This window comes from Eumetopias jubatus, unplaced genomic scaffold (genome assembly GCF_037043125.1).
Source record: "Eumetopias jubatus isolate StellerSeaLion01/CBP00866 unplaced genomic scaffold, mEumJub1_p1.0 scaffold_16, whole genome shotgun sequence".
Taxonomy (NCBI): Eukaryota; Metazoa; Chordata; class Mammalia; order Carnivora; family Otariidae; genus Eumetopias; species Eumetopias jubatus.
In genome coordinates, this window is record NW_028274822.1 from 24,711,936 (window position 1) to 24,729,198 (window position 17,263).

Genomic DNA, 17,263 nt, shown 5'->3' on the forward strand with positions numbered 1-17,263 from the left:
GGGGGGGCAGCGGCAAGTGTAGCAAGGAAAACATTACTGGTAGTTATTTGTCATCCTCTCTCACCTGCAGGTGGTAGGATTACTTAGATGCCCTCAAATCCTGGTATCTGTACATTTCTGTGTAGCACCTACAGAGCCTCCCTATAAGCAAAAAGTTCAGTGGAACAGAGGGTAGGATTTGAGGGACACTTAATAGTGTCCAAAATAGATTTATCTCCAGAATTTATTTCCTTCTCATGAGCATAATAGAAAGATTGTGTCCATTCTACAGGCAGAGGAAACAAGGCACCGATTCACTAAACAAATAGTAAGTGCCTATGTTGTGAGGCACTGCCCCCAAACACAGCCAGCATCATGCAAGGGTGGATAAGACCAATTCTGCCCTGTAGGTGCTTACATCGTAGTGGGCCGTCAGCGGCAGATAATCACACAGTTGCCAGAATGAGGGGAGGCGTGGGGAGAGGGCCCGGCAGCTGGGGGTGGGGGTTGTCTCTGGGCACCATGGTTCCCGAGGGCCAACACACTGATGCTCCATGCATGTGCCAGCAGCCCTTCCAAGAAAACCCCGAAAGGGACTCTCCAGGATTTGTGAGGCTTTCTCCCAGACCTCCTGCTCCCGAACTGGCTGCAGGGACCTGATACACTAGAAATTGCAGATTAATGGCTCTTGGTGATAAGCTTCAGATGAATGTAATAGGGCAAGATGCCAGAATGGAGAAAATACACCCGGCAAAATGGACCCAAGGACAGAAGGGCAAGTACAGGCCGTTAAATCCCATGGCCCCAGGCGACGGGTTTAGGGTAGCTTTGAGTCAGTACCAGCATATGGACGGCTCAGGGCAGACCCGTGCCCAGGGTCCTCTCTGGAGATCTGCAACATCTGGGAAGGAGGTGCCCTGGAGGGAAATCTGGGTAAATGTGAGTATCACTCGGGAATTCCGCACAAGGTTAACCCCTCAGCTTGCCGAGTCTGTGGCACTGTCGTGCACGGTGGGTAATAGGACTTTTTCCATTCTTCAAAAGGGCAGGTGGGTACAGAGGAGGCACAAGCCACAGGGAGAGAAGAAGTGGATGGCGTGAGCTCTTGGAGCACATTGCCTCATTGTTTCTTAGATGCTTAGAGCCCTGTGGCCTCCTTTGTGAGTGACACAGTGGCCTCAGAGGCTGAGAAACTTCACTGTCTTGTTCTAAGTTCCTCTTTTCAGGTAAGAGCACAGTGAGGGGTGGGTGAGGGAGAGAGTGTCTGGTTCTGCCAGTGTATTGATTTTGGTTTTGAGTGTCTCTCAGGAATCTTAAAAAGTAAAAGCGGAATCTCTCCAGCAGATTAGTAACTGACATTTCTTCCCCTTTATTGGGTATTTGTGTGTTATGTAGTGGTAATGAATACATATAGTTAACCTCCTGGATCTTACAGTCCTGTGGATTTTGGTAATGCTGTAAAGGTCAAGAAGGTAGTATTAAAAAAAAAAAAAATTTGTTGGGAGTCCCCAAGGCCACCTCTAAATTCAGTTATTTGCTAAGACTACTCGAAGAACTCTGAGCAGATAGTTACACTTGAGGCTGTGACTTATTAGACCAAAAGGCTACAAAGCAGCCAGCAAAGGGAACAGTGCATGGGGTGAAGTCCAGGGGAAACCAGGCCCACGCTCCCAGGAGGGGAGCCACTGGGAAAGGCGCGGCACCCCTGTGCGTCATTCCCACAGCGGGATGTTGTCATGTGAAGTATCGGCCAGGGAAGCTTGTCTGAGCCAAGGCTCAGAGCTTTTATTGGGAGTCAGTTATACAGGCACCCTTTGCCTAGCATGTACCAAAATTCCAGACTCTCAGAAGGAAGGCAGGTGTTCAGTGTAAACCATATTGTTTGCATAAACCATTCAGACCCAGTGAGCCATTCTTACCAGAGTCTGGTGAAAACCCTCCCCAAATCCAAGTTCCCAGACCCCAGCCAAGGCCTTTCCAGGGGTGGCAGTCTCAAGCTTGCTGTGTTAGCTCTTTTCTGTACAGGGGTATCATTTTAGGTTGGAGGTGCTGGGTTTTTATTAGACATGAATACAGACTCATCAATTTAAAAAGCTTTAAAAGCATTCTCTGCCATTCCTTGACCCTCCTTTTCATCAGGTACCATTCTGCATACGCAAGCATATTGGTACATCTCTAAGATTTGAAATGAATCACATTATACATAGTTCTCTCTGACTTTTCACTTAGATCTTTGCTGTCTTTCCACACGACTATGTATCTCTTCTCTTTTTTAAACAGTTGATATTTTGCTAATTGAGATAAGGCCGCAATGAATGCCCTTTGCACATATCTTTGTGCAATTACATCAGTCAGGTAAATTTTTAGAAGTGAAGTGGATGGTTCAAAGAGTATGCACATTAAAAGTCTGTAGATATTCCTAAATTGGGACTGTAAGATAAGTCTGGGGTCTACTCTTAAAAGGTAACGGTCCTCCTCTTCCCTACCCACCTGCCACACTCTAGCTTTCCCCTTTACCAGCTAATCTTTTTAAGAACCAGTGACCTTCTTGCCAACCTGCAGCCCCATCCCAGCCTCTCACGGCATTCAGAGATGAAGCAGGAGGGGCCTTCAGGTCTACCAGACCCTAGCAGGAGGATGGCTGAGGACTCTCCACCCTGAGCCCATTGCAGACAGTCCCAGAAGGTAAAAAGCGAAGATCGAAACCAGGTCCCTGTAAACCCACAGATGGGCCCGACCCAGACTGCAGCTATAAATCAAAGAGTGGTTCTCACTGCGCTTCACATCCTTCGGACAGATGGACTTGTCTGGCAGCACCTGTCATGGTAGTGTTTTTGAAGCTCATTGTTCACTGAGCTCGTGTCATCTGTAAAACTTTGTACAGCAGTCCTATGAGGTTTATGTTTCTAACTCCATATTACAGAGTGTAAAATAAAAACCTAGAAAGATATAAGGCCCTGTGGCATGGAGTTAGTGCCCCATTTCTTGTGTTGCTCATCTCCCTGAGCATAGATAAATCTCAAATCCTATATGTAAATTCATAATTTTACTTAAAGCATTTTTATTTTATGGGACACCTATTAGCTTTTTTCTTTTGTGTGACACCCCTCATAAGAAATTAAGAAATCATTGTGAATAATTAAGCTGTATGGGATGGAAGACTCCCGTGAAGCCTACCAGCCAAAGGGATGTTTAAAGCACTCCCACTAAGAGCAGTGAAATAAAACTGTTAATGAGAATGTAATTAGGAAAGCCAGTTATACCGCCTAAGAGGTTATAACGTAGCTAATTGCTTTCTCAGCTATTGGAGAGCTATAAATAGAGACTTAGGAAATGCCTCTTTAAAACACGACTTTAAGTCTTTAACAGACTGATTTGTTTTAGGTACTAAAAGTGGAGGTTTCTCCTTCTCAGTGTTTATTATAAAAAAACTATCCAAAAAAAGAATCCCAAAAGGAGCACACATTTAAGATTTCCTATGCCAGGGCAGCACTGAGTGTAGGTCAGAGTGACGAGCAATGGATGTGGAGTTTGTCAGTAAGCGTTGGGCAGCCAGGACCATCCTGGGTGGTGTTTCCCAGGCAGGCAGTCCTGAGGCCGGCTCTCCCCTTATCCCAGCAGAAGGGATCTCAAGACCAATCTGGTGCAGAGGTCGAGGAGACCGTATTGGCCCAAGGCCACCTACCCTGGGCCGTAGCAATCCCTGAGGTCCGAGAGTCACAGTGGTGTACCTCAGACAAGGCCCAGGTGCGTGTGCTCTGGGTCTCCTTTCTCTGACTTCGGCTGGACTTCAGCTCCTCAAGAAATGACACGGTATATGTGTCTGTTGTTTCCACACTCGTGTGTTCTTTGTGGGTCACAGACACATTCCACTTTGAGCAAATACATTTGCTTTTTTAAAATGTATTTTTTTCCAATTCGTGTTTTCATTTTCTATGGGTAAATACCCAGTAGTGGAATTACTACAGCATGTGGTAATTTTATTTTTAATTTTTTTGAGGAACCTCCATGCTGTTTTCCACAGTGGCTGCCCCAGTTTGCATTTCTACCAACAGTACGTGAGGGTTCGCTTTTGTCCTGTTCCTCGCCGGTACTTGTTATTTCTTGGGTTTTTTAGTTTAGCCATTCTCACAGGTGTAAGATGATACCTCGTTGTGGTTTGGATTTGCAGTTCCCTGACGATGGGTGATATTGAGCATCTTTTCATGTGTCCATTTACCATTTGTGTCGTCTTTGGGAAACTGTTCGGGCCCTCTGAATCTTCACATTTTTTAAGTCATTATTTTTGATGTTGGGTTCCCATATCACTTGCCAACAGCTTCTCTCTTCAGTGGATGGGTGAGGGGAGGGATGAAATAAAGGATCAGGGAGACACTTATGATGAACACTGAGTAACGGATAGAAGTGTTGAATCCTTATATTGTGCACCTGAAACTGATATACTGCTGTTAATCATACTCCAATTTAAAAAAGTACTTTTAAACCTATTCATATAACAGCTTTGAGATATAATTGACATACACTATAACACTTTCAAAGGTGTTTGAAGTGCTTCCTATTTAAGATCAGTTGGCGTTGGTAGTTAAAAAAAAACTTACAAAAATATTTAGAATAGTAACCACGTAAGAACTTTTTAGTCGGTAAAACCGTATCATCCCCTTTCCAATACAGGGAAGTCCAACTTTGTCTTTAACAACAAAAGAAAAGAGGTGCTGAGACTTTTCCTCCAAAGCCCATTTAAAACCCCTTTAAACAAAATATTTTGTACCTAAAAATTGGGGCTTTTTTCCCCGAAGGGCAGCAGTACCCATGTGAAAGAACTGCCCAAGAAGGAAGTGTATTTTTTATTAGGTCTGCAGCCAGTTTTCATAGATAAGGTTCTGGGCAAGAGATTCCAATCAAATGGTTCTTCGAGCATGTCTTTATTTCAGTTTCGTGCGTCTGTTTTAGAGGAAAGGTGTTTTGTGTTCTTACAGAAGTGAACAGGCATGATTTCCAAGGTAACAGCTATATAAACGTATATAGCTGTATTTGACATTTTTCTTAAACTATCGAATGGTCTGTAAAAAGTGTTTTCATACTTCTTTTAATCCCTTTTCAAATAGATTTGCCTCCAGCTTTTAAAAATCTATCCATAGCCGTGAATAGCAGAGAGTACCACAGAAGTATCAAACGGTATCAGGCAAGTGCTTGGTTTTTTTGAAGGTATCATCTGAGTGTTTTCCTGATCGGAGGGAGCAGATTTTCCGAAATGCCCCCGTGGATGCTGCTTCCCAGGACTGCCCCCAGATGAGTTAGAGTTGTGCATTATTGGTCACTCAGCTCATAAATAGACTTCCCAGGGCCTCTAAAGTATAACTGGAGTTAGTCAATTAAGGAAAACGCATTCTCATACGTTCATTCTTCTGCGCGAATTGTCCGTCAAGCAAGAGCTCCATGTAACTACTTTTCATTGAGACTTCAGGTTGGTCTATAGTTGGGACCCTGCTGAGACCAGGAGGCCCCTGTCTACAGGCCCCACGTCCCAGTGGGTAGATGGGGTAGGGTGATACAGCCGTCAGTATTCTTGTCTGTTCTATTACTGCTTTTTCTTAGAGTTGATGTCTCAGCAAACTCCTCTCCCGCTCCGCCCCACATATCCTATCATTTCCAAACGCAGTCTCAATAGCCAAGACCTATAATTAAAACCTAGCTTTTAGGATAAACGCAAATTCTCCAGATTAAACCTTGGTTGTGTTTTTCCCAAATTCTAGCACAGGGCCCAGGGAGGAGCTTCTGATTGCAACAAGAGAAAGGGGCTTCAATTTTAAAGTGTTCTTACTGCTGAATCTGATTTCAAAGTTCCATGTGCAGCCTTAATACATTCTCTTGACCTTAGAAGTTAATAGATTTTTTCAGAGGAAAAGCTGGTATTAATGATTTCTGTAAATTAGACTCCTGAAACCGTATCATCATGCATGTGGTAACTTCTACCCCTGACTCGAACATCTTGGAAATCCATTTTAGAAAGTATGTGAATTACAATTTAGTCAGTATTGTGTTTAGAGACAACCAACTGGATGAATCACTGATGTCTTTAAAATGCAAACCTGCCTGGGCGCCTGGGCGGCTCATTCGTTAAGCGTCTGCCTTGATCCCAGGGTCCTGGGATCAAGCCCCTCTCGGGCTCCCTGCTCTGCAGGAAGCCTGCCTGCTTCTCCCTCTCCCACTCCCGCTGCTTGTGTTCCCTCTCTCGCTGTGTGTGTCTCTGTCAAATAAATAAGTAAATAAAAATCTTTAAAAAAAAATGCAAACCTGCCTTTAGCCTCTGGTTCTTTCCCTGTGGGAGTTTCTCCACTGCAGTCTGGGCACTTGACCCTTCGTCACGTGTGCCTCTGGCATCAGCCGCCCCCCGCCCCCACCACCATCCCTCTTGTGCCCCGGCTGTCTCTCCCCACCTCCCACTCACTGCTGGTTTTGCTGCTCCCCGTGTTCTCACTATGTGTGATAGTACCATGAGGACTCACAAGTCTTTACCCAAGGAGTTGCTGGATAAGGTTTGTATTTGGAGAAGACTCTGGCTGGTGGGTAGGATATGTTGGGATGAAGGTGTGTCTGGAGCCAGACCCTCAGGTTCCAAGAACCTGCAGTGATCTGGGAGAGCTTGGGAAGGCCTGAATAGGGCAGCAGTGTTCTGGTGATTCAGGACTGCTGGAACTTGACCATGGACAGAACTTGGGGATGTGGGGATAAGAAATAGGGTGTTGGCAGGCTTTCTAATACAAATTTGGGCAGTTGATGGGTGAGGGCCATGTAGGCCATGTCAAATTTGGAGTTTCCAGCGGAACACACACACGGAGGAAGATAAGGAGCAGATAGTTGGAACTGCAGATCGTAGTTGTGGAAGAACATCAAGACTAGAGAGACAGACTTGAAGGGTGTAGTTGAAGCCTTAGGTGTGAAGGAGACTGTCCATGGAACGAGGATTAGAAAAGGTAAATGATGAGGATGCTGTCCTGGGAAACGGCCGCACTGCGGGGAGACGGGAGGATGGGCTCATGGGAGGTGCCGGGAAAGAGCTGTGGAAGGGAAGCAGAGCTGCCCAGTCAGGGAAGAGGGCCTCCCAGAAGGGACTTGGGTCCTTCACCAAGGACAAGTCCGACCGAGAGTGAAGCTGGGCCACTTCCAGCCACCGGATTTGGCAAGTGGGGTCCCCAGAAGGCGCTCTCAGGGTCGGTTTAGGCAGTGTGGGGGGCAGACCACGGCATGGCCGGTGCGGGGGGCGTGTCGCGGTTGAGAAGGGATGACCCAGGGCGGTTTCCATGGGTGCCTTGGCCTGCGTGGGGGGGGGGGGGGAGGGAGGCGTGGCACAGGGAGAGCCAGCTGGACGGGGAGATGGTCCTGCATGGAAAGAACTTGAACATAGCTGTGTGCTGAAGGGAAGGCGCCTAGGAAAGGGGAGAGACTACAGATAGAAAATGCAGGAATCTAGGTCAGACTTAAAGGAATCTTATTTTTCAATTCTCTCATTTTTACAGATGAGAAATTTTAAATCTAATGTTAAGAGGTTTTCCATGGGTCACATAGTTAATTAAGTAGTGAAGTCGGATATAAAAGGTCTCCTAACCCTAGCTCAGTGCCTGTCCTGTAGTACCTTACATCCCGGAGATCTGCTAGGTGATAGGCTCTTCTATCTCTTTACTGCTCTGCTCTAGAGCTTCCTGTGCAGTGGACTTCAGGCTCTCTGTTATGCTGCAGCCAGAGTGATCCTTCCCAAAAGATCCCTGGTCATTGCTCCCCTCTGTGACCCATTGTGTGGGCTCTGGAGCCAGACCATCTGGGTGCAAATCTTAGCTTTGCCACTGACCAGCTCTATAGGCTCTGAGCCTGTGTTTCCCTATCTGTAAAATGGGATGTCATACCAAGTGGTCATTGGGAGAACTGAATGAATTTCATGCTTGGTACATTCTAAGTGCTCAATAAATGCTAGCTGCTCTTATTTAAAACCCCAAACCAAAAAAACACCCTTAATGACTTCACATTGGTTTTAGGATAAAGACCCAAATCTTCAGTGGAGGATTTTGCATGAGCTGGTCCTTCTTGCTTCCCCCTCGGGATCTGTACTGGCGTTATATAAGCTCCCTGAACATGCAGATATTTTGCTAACATGCTTTCCTAACCCTCCCCCCACCCCCCTGCCGAATGACCCACCAGCTCCAACATCCTTTCCTAAGAGAAGTCTTTCCTGATTTCTAACGCGGGGCCCTGATTCGGTCATGTGCATCTGTTGTTTATTTCCTTGAGGAAATCATCTTTTTGACATTAAACTTTTAATTATGGGGTTAATTGATGAGAGTTCACCTTCCATGCTAGATCATAAACTCCATGATAGCTAAAAGGCTCTGTTTGGTTTTGTTCATTGTGTTCCCAGCTCCAAGCACAGTATTTATTTGTTGGATGTGTGGCAGTCAATTACGTATTGGTGAGTGAATGAACAAACCAGTCCGTCTAGTTGCTTGACAATATTTACTAATATTTACTTCCTGTTCTTTGAAAGCACATGGAAATAATGAGTTAATGTATCATTTTTATGATGTTGGCGTATGCACATTTTAGCCACAGATTTTTAAAATCCTATTGGAGTCCTCTTTATTCCTCTGACAGCCTAATTCCCCCTTGAGAAAGGCAATATTTATGATTTTGAAATACCATGTGTGGACAGAAGTTGTTGATCTAGCTCCAAAAATGCTGAAATAGGAACTGAATTGTCACCTGTTGGCACCTGAAACTGGGAGACATCCTTAATCTCATTGGGGTGACCTCCCAAGCCACTTGGCTGACAAGGGCCTTTGGCAGGGATTGGGGCGTGTCTTACTCAGGAATATGGTAGCTTTTCCTAGTGCTGTGGTGTGACCAGCTGATGTCAGCCACAGAGGAGCCAGCAGTGAGGATGGACTTAAGCTGCTTATCCGAGATGATCCTTGTTTTTAAGGTCATTAGTTGGTACTTTTAGACTGAACTTCAAACCCAGACCATGGAGTTAAAGAACCACAACCTTTATTTGCATGTAGATCACTGTGGTAAGAAATGGAAGTCAGGAGCTTCTGATGACTGGTGTGTTTGTGATCAACGACAAGTGCGAGTGCGAATGGAACCTTACAGAACACGTGTGTTGACTCCAGCACGTATGCCCATGTGTGTGCACACAGAATTGTTTAACTGCTTTGTAACCCATCTGGCTAGCTAATGTGTGGTATAAAACCATTGACTTGTGGTATGCAATTACTTTGGACTCTCAAATTGAAAGTTTAAAAACTGTAAACTGATAATACCTAAGAGTGAGTTTAGGAGGAAGTATTTTGTTTCCTCTGTTTTAGTGTGAAAGCTTGATACAGAAGATCTACTCATAATTCGACCCAGCATTTGATCTGGTTTTCAGTGTTAACCATCATAACCTTCTATGCTCCTCTCACACTGTGAGATATTTCTGCACAGGACCAGACTTGGTGAAATTAGGCGTTTGACCTATGGAAATCCTACAAGTTACCTTAATATGCAAAGAATAGTAGAGGTTCTCAAACTGAGGGATGCTCGGTGAGCAATACATTTGCACCTACCTAGTTCCGCATAGAAAATGCCTGCACTTATTGCCACTGATCCTACCATGTCCTGGGGGAGATCAGATGGCAGACAGCCCCAAGGGGATGGGATGCTCCCTGCATATTTTACACCCCCCAGTCATATCACCTTGCAACCCAAGCATGCTACCTAATAAGGTTGTGGAAACCGCCTTTGAATGAACTAAGTTGCCTGGATCTAACCCCCAGGGTCTGGAACAGTTACGGTGCCCTTAGCACCATCTTGCTCCTTTTCCCAGATGTTGTAATATACTAATATGCCAAGACCTCAAATGTTTATATTTACATCATGATGGCATGCTGTGAGGCATCTCTGATTGCAGGAAGGGATGAGCCAGGGCCTATCCTGGGCTGGAATATGAGAAAGCCCGTATGTGTTGCCTAATACAGCTTCTAGGACTTTTTTTGAATACCCCTGAAATATTGATGTTTGGAGTACCGATGGGAGTGTGCCATTAAATTGTGAAATTTGGGTCTCTGCTTTATAGGATGCGTCTACTTCCCAAGCTGTTGGCTTGGTGCTCAGTAAATACTCCTTTAAACTGGGACTGAACATGTGGAATGTCTGGGAAGTTAAATGCAGGAAGATGTCAGCATAAGTGGACTGTCACTGCCATCTTGGACCTGTAGGCTTCCATGGAGATGATGTTGCCCTTCAAGCTTTCCTTAGCCTCAGTCTCCTGCTACAGATTTCATGGGATGCTGTCGTCTGCAGGGATGTTTCATGAAGTTCCCTTTTGTGTGTTCTTCCTCCTCTCATGACGACAAGGACCCTGTTCCTGCCACCATCACATCTGAGAATGGATCACTTTCAAAGACCAGTGCTGGCTCCACAAGATCCGTCCCCCCCCCCCCCCCCCCCGCCTTGCGAAAAGCCTCCAATAAGGAGGATGCTGCACAGGTGCATCGGAGATAGACCGTATCTTAAACCCATGTGCACTTCCAGTTTCTTGATATTGCTGGTATAAATGACCAGGAGACCGTTCTATATTGAAACGGGCTCTGATGGGGACATCTGGAAGCCGGGTTCTGGTCCTGGCTCAGTCACTAATGAGCAGCCCCAGGTGAGGCGATACCGGCCACCATGCCTGGTGCTGGGACAAATGGAGATGGAAGCAGGATTCTGGAGGGTCCCTTCTCCCTGAGGTTTTTCCTTACCTGCCCCTTGAAGAGGTGATCTTTATGCTGTATGCTCCAGCTCTAGAATTCTATGATTCTGAGTTTCCTCTGTAGCTCAAAACATTTACCACGTAGACAGATTTCTCACGTATATCCCCCTGGCAATGTTTGAGTGCTTATGATATGCTGGGCACACTACTATATGCTTATGTGGACTATCTCCTTTAAGCCTTTCCCCTGCCCTCCTCCTCCTCCATCGAGGGGGAGGCCAGAAGGCCTTAGGCTCAGCAAGCATGGGGCTCAGGGCCAGCATAGACCTCAGCTGGTACTTGGGTGCATGATGGAGACATGAGGGGGTGACCCAGGAAAGCCCATGGAGAAGGCAGGGCTGGGTCTTAAGAGATGGGCTTCTCGGGATGAGCAGATAGGAGAAATTCTAAATTCTAGAAAATGTGCGTTACTCCAAAAAGACACTCTATACTTTCTTCTCCCCTAGCCCCTGGCCACCACTGAACTCCTTTCTGTTCCCTGGACATTTCATGTAAATGGAATCATGCACAACATGGTCTTTTGCGTCTGACTTCTTTCACTTGGCATGTTCCAGGGTTCATCTGTGCTGTCGCGTGTATGGGGACTTCATTCCCCTAGGTCATTGAATGGTTTTCCGTTGTATGGATCTGCCATGTTCTGTTTATCAGCTGATTGATATTTGCATTGTTCCTGCTTTGTGACTGCTGTGAATAATGTGGTTATGGACTTGGGTGTGCAAGTTTGTGTATGGATGTGTGTTTTCAGGTTTCTTGGGTATGTACTGGAGAGCTACTTGGAAAGTCTAAGAGATCTTGTGTTCAGTGTTCTTCCTGTGTTTGTTTCTAGTTCCCACTAGTGGCTGACTTGTTTCACGATGACAAGGACTCCGTTCCTGCCACCACTACATCTGGGAAGGGCTCTTCTTCAAAGATCAACATTCGCTCTGCCAGACCCCCCCTGAAAGCATCCAACAAGGAGCACAAGAAAACTGTGGGCCACCAGGTCAGCCTCTGGCAGGATGCTGTGGGTCAGGATGCGTGTGACCAGGCCAGCCTCTCTGCAGATGGAGGGTGGCTACAGAGTTGGAGGGAGGCCAGAGCAGCCTCCTCATCCGCAGCCTCAGCCCCCAGCTCAGTCTGTATGTCCTCTTTGAAGAAGGACCCTGGGAAGCCCTCTCTAGAAAGAACAGACTGAAAAGAGAAAGGGGATGAGTATAGCCCCAAGCAGTGCATTTAGTTCCCCTGATAGGACCACAGACACCTGGTAGAAGAGGCAAGAGGGTCCTAGAATCTGCAGGTTGGGTTAAAGAAGTCTGGAGACTAGGAAACTGAAGCCCCTTCTGCGGGGTCTTCGTGGGATTCTATGTCCAGTGTGTCTCCCAAGAGAAAGGAGTGCCTGCCAAGCCCGGCAGCCACGAACCTTTCTCTTGCAGTGGACTTGCCTGTTCTAGACTTTTCACATTACTCTCATAACTTCCAGGATGCCCAGGCACTGGAAGTAGGGGCTCCCAGGCCTCTGGTTTAGGAATAACCAGCCTCCAGTCACCGTGATGACTTCTGTCCTATGTCCTAGCACTGACCCCCTCTCATCTCATTTGATCTACCATGCTGGGTTAGACGTGTTAGCAGCTGGGCTCTCCCCCATTTGGTTTAAAGAATCCTAATGCCTGAATGTGGGAGGGCCTTGATTTTGGACCTACAGCAAGGCAGGAGTGTCAGGGAGAATCTGACCCTGGGTCTCTGAATTTCGTCCCGTCCTTCCTGGATTCATAATGACGGTAACAGTATCACCAACTATCGCCACCAATCTCTGGGCATTTCTTTGTTAATTATACATCTGCAAAATGTTAAAAGTAACCGGGCACTGACTCTTGTCTCTCCAGTTCCGTACTTCCCTGCATCTGCTCATGGAGACCCTGAATGCCACAACACCACACTACGTGCGCTGCATCAAACCGAATGACGAGAAGCTCCCCTTCCAGTAAGTGCCTGTGTGGACATTGGCCAGCTGCCTCTCGGCTGCAGTCAGGCTGACCAAGCCTGGCCTCTTCATGTTTCCTTAAAAGTTCAGTTGGAAGAGAGGCAGGCACAGCCTTCTGGGGGAGGGGGTGTGGGGGCAGTCTGCAGCAGGATGAATAGTTGATCTTAGGCTTCACAGGTGGTTTATGTGCTAAATACAGGCCAATAGACATTTACCAAGTTCCACCTGTCTGCTGTCTAGAAAGATTCAAGAGGATGAGAGGATACAGTTCCCTAATCCCACGGGGTTTACAGTGGTGTTGAGGGATGTGCACACCTGAATCAAGCAGAGAACCACATAAAAGTGTGTAAATGTAGATATACCTGTGTCTCATAGCAAATATTCAATTCAGAGGTGGCAGGATAGCCGGAGTGGTCAGAGAAGATGTCTTCCATGGGGGAAACTTGACCTCAAATGACATGTTGAGTGATGAGACATGGTGGTCCTATTTCTCACACCCCGTCTACCACTGAGCTTCCAGAGTTACTCATACCTACTCACCTTCCCCCACCCCACTCCTCAGCCTCCTCTGGTCTAAATTCTTCTACCCCTATCTTGGATAGCGTCTTCCAATTCTGTCCATGCCCACACGGTTGACCTCACCCAAATCTATATAGCAGTGACTCTTCAATGTCTTTGTTCATCTCTGGTTTCTGCCAAATTCCAGACCAGACTTTCCGAATGCCTCCTGAGGTTTCACTGGCTAATTCACATTCAACATGTCTGAAATCAGACTCCTTGCCCCCACCCCCACCCCAAGAAATGGTTCCTCTCTCTTTGGTCTCTTATGTAGTAAATGGCATAACCATTTCCTGACAGCTCATTACCCACCAAACCTGAGAGTCACTCTGAATCAGTGCTATCCAATAGAACTTTCTGTGATGGATGGAACTGTTCTATAATCTGCATTGTCCAACATGGTAGCCACAAGTCATGTGTGGCTATTGTGTGCTTTGGAATGTGGCTGGTATAACTAAGGAACTGAATTCTGCCATTTTAATTCTATTCAAATACCTGTAGTTGGCTGATGGCTACCATATTGAACAGCATAAGCCTTGATTCGTCCCTCTTCCTTATTTCCCAAGGTCCAGTCATTGTTAAAGTCTCATGGAGTCCGCTTGAAAATGTGTTATTTTGGTTCCCTTTTCTCTTCTTCTTTCACCTTGTTTTAGACTCTTACTTGCCTGGAATACTGCCCTAAGTCTTTAGAACAGTCTCTTACTTACCTCCCCAGCCCCGTTATTCCAATTGCCCTGAGCCACCACACAAGCTATATCTTCTGGTCAGAGGAGGTATATTTCTAAGTTTTTGAAGCACTTTATTCCTAGCTTTCTGACTTCCTTTTTGGTCCTAGCATAATTTCTTTCTGGGAAATATAATTTCTTTTGGCAAGTCTGTCCGAGTGAATATCTGAACTCCCCTCTGCTGTTCCTGTTATTTCATAAAGCTTGACCTGCGCTCAGATGGGCCTTGTGCTGAAAACGGTCAGGAAGACAACATCGAGTCTGCCTTCTTTGAAGCATGCTGGTTGTTGACTCTTTTCCCTTCCTCCCAATTTCTGAGAAGTGGTTAGGAATTCCCCCTGTGTGACATCTGTTTACCAGCTGACTCCAGAAGAAGAGAGGCTATTAGAAGGGCAGCATGCATGAAAGACTTCGATTATGTGTGAAGGGCAGGAGTGGCGTGCAGAGACCCCAGAGAGGAGAGTGGAGGGCTGGGTACCAGCTCTGCCCTCAACCAGCTGCGACCTTGTGCAGTTAGTTCCTCAGAACCTGGTGCCTGCCACCTGCTGGATTATCTTGCTGGAACTCCCCTCCCAGATGAAGAGGGATGCTGGGGGCTTTCAGAATGACTGTCTAGTCCTGATGAGCCATGTTTTGCCTCCAGGACCCAAATTGCCCTAATAAAGTGGGGAGAATACTGAACCAGGTCAGAGCACCTGGATTCTAGTTTGGGCTCTACAACCGATTGTTTGGCTGATGCACAAGCTAGCCCTGTACTACTGGCCTCATTTCTTCATCTGCTAAATGTAGCTAAAGCAGATCATCCTGATGGAAGAAATCAAGGAGGTGATGTAGATGATTTGTGAGAAGCATAAAAATTTTGATGAGTAAAATATATAACCATTATTTAAAATACTTTATTTAAAAAAAAAAAGTATAATTCCAGAAGGAAAGTTCTGTATACCTGCCCCCCATCCCCTACAACTGCTTTCTCAACCTTGGCATCCTTGGCATTTGGGGCCAGGTAATATGCTGTTGTTGTGGGGGGCTGTCCTGTCCATTGTAGTATTCTGGTAGCATCCCCATCTCTGTGACAACTAAAAGTGCTTTATGATTGCCGAGTGTTCCTTGGAGGATAGAATCGCATCCCCCAGTGGAGGACCACTGTCCTACACCACGTGCTTTGATAGCATCCCTTGTTGGAAAAGTCTTTCCCCTCTGCTGCTTCCTTTATTCAAAAAACGTCTATCATACCCACTCTTCACTGGACACTGGGCGAGGACAAGTGGAATGACAGAAAGGGCCCTCATCCTTGAGGCGTTGCCAGTTGCTGATCATGGACAACAGCATAGAAGTGACTGCCAGAGGGTGTGTGGGAGTGCTGCAGGAGCGGAGGGGTCAGGGCGGTGCTTACATGTGCAGGGAGGAGGTGGTCGGGGGGAGTATGATCCCCGTGCGCTCGCTGGTTGGAGGAACTGGCCGGTTTCCTGAGGCCCGGTCCCCCGAGCTCAGAAGTGGCCAACCATGGGAGTCCCGGGGCCCTCGAGTGTGACTGCAGCACTCCACAGAGGCTGGAGACGGGTGCGAGCAGGCAGCGTGGCAAGAATCAGAGGAGTGGCGCGTGACTGCTGAGGGGAGCCGGGTTCTCAGCTCTCGGCTCTGCTGAGCCTGCACATTGATTGGGAGGATAAAGTATAGCCCTGTGTTTCAGTGTTTGGACCCTAGAGATCTTTGGTGACTTTTTCAATCCAGAATTAAGTGGTGTTTGTCCTCACCACGGTCCTCCAAAATTTAATAGGTGGGGAGGAGCTGCTTTTCCACTCCCGCCCACCTGGTAACACATGCAGGGAGGCTGACGGAGAGATGCTGGTAACAGCTCTCTTTACCATCGAAGAGATAAGATTAAGATAGAGAAGGCTGGCTGGCTTTACACATCCCCTGGGGGGTATGAACAGGGGGAGAGGGTGACGAGATCTTTTTGGTGGAGTGTCTGCTGGTTTTTTCCTAATAGGGTTCTTCTTTTCTATCACTTAGGCCTTAAAACCAACCGGTGAATTCTATTTGGGCAGATATTCTCAGTTTCTGTTGAATAAATGAGGAAAAGGAGCTACAGAGAGGATATGTTGCCCAGAGTGGCATAAGGTGTTAGTGGCCGTACCAAGTTTTCTGCTTTGCCCTTGCTCTCTTTCCCCATCCCGCGGGGAAGAGAATGTTGCCGACTCGGGAGGAAAGTGCGCGTGTGAGCAGGGCAGTGGGGAGGGCTGCAGGTGGGCCCCCAGCCCACGAAGGACGAGGGGTCGCAGATGCTTGCCAAGCACGCTGCCCATCCCCCACATACACCGCAGACTGAATCAGACCCGGGCCTGGAGAGCACAGGGGCAGAGAGCCTCGGAGGAGAGGTCTGCAGTCCCCAGGAAGCCTTCCCCGAAGCACGAGCACACCTGCCTGCGTTCCTAACTCGGGGCCGAGCTGACCACCTTCGAGATGAGAGCAGCAGAGCCTGCGTCCCCAAGGCTGCCTCGGTCACTCCAGGTCGCGAACAGCCTTTGTGCCCCATGTTCTCAGACTCCTCAGTACCACTGCACATTGGTTAAGGTTTTTCTGGGACCCCAGAGCGGTGCTGTGTCCTGGCAACACCTCAGAACTGCTGCAGAGGGGATGACCCTAGTGAGAGGCTCCTCACCTGTACTCCTTTGGTTTTCTTTCATCCTATAAGACCTTCTGCTGAGGAGCTTTTTGCCTATTTAAAAAAAAAAAAAAGAAATTAACTCCTCTTAAGTCACTGCCTTGCTCAGGACTGTGAAGACTTTAGTGCTCAGTTGTCCCTTACTCAAGAGCCATGGGTGCCATGGGACCGGAATAATCAGGAGGACTTCCTGGAGGAGTTGGGTGTCCAAAGTAGCAGGACTTGGGCAGGTTCGGGGGCAGCAGGAGAAGGCCAAGGCGGCACAGGCCTGGAGGACGGTGTGGGTATCTCCCGGGACAGGGAGCCCCAGGGCTGACCTGGAACGCAGAGAGTCCCTGGACTCAAGGTCAGCTCATGGTCTTCAGTCACCTGGAAGGTGCCTGTGGACCCAGTGCCTCTGCCTCGAGGGACTGCTGGGTCCTTGGTGTAGGAGAACAGCTAGCACTGGGAGCTGAGCAGCTCATACAGAGAGGTGGGAGGGCGGGACGAGTCTCCGGTGGGGAGCTGTGATCCGTCCTGCAGAATCCTGAGTGGGCCCAGCTGCTGGGAAAACTCCCAGAGTTGTCAGCGAGGTGGCAGACACGGGTGGT

General features: G+C 47.4%; 1 protein-coding gene across 2 annotated transcripts in view; it reads left to right on the forward strand.

Moving 5' to 3' along the window:
- MYO5B (myosin VB) overlaps positions 1-17,263 on the forward strand; it is a 356,309-nt gene that overhangs the window by 254,010 nt on the left and 85,036 nt on the right. For both annotated transcript variants that reach the window (XM_028098354.2, XM_088019706.1), the window contains exons 15-16: positions 11,592-11,747; positions 12,628-12,725. In XM_028098354.2, the coding sequence (XP_027954155.2) occupies positions 11,592-11,747; positions 12,628-12,725 (254 nt within the window). The remainder of the gene's footprint in view (positions 1-11,591; positions 11,748-12,627; positions 12,726-17,263) is intronic.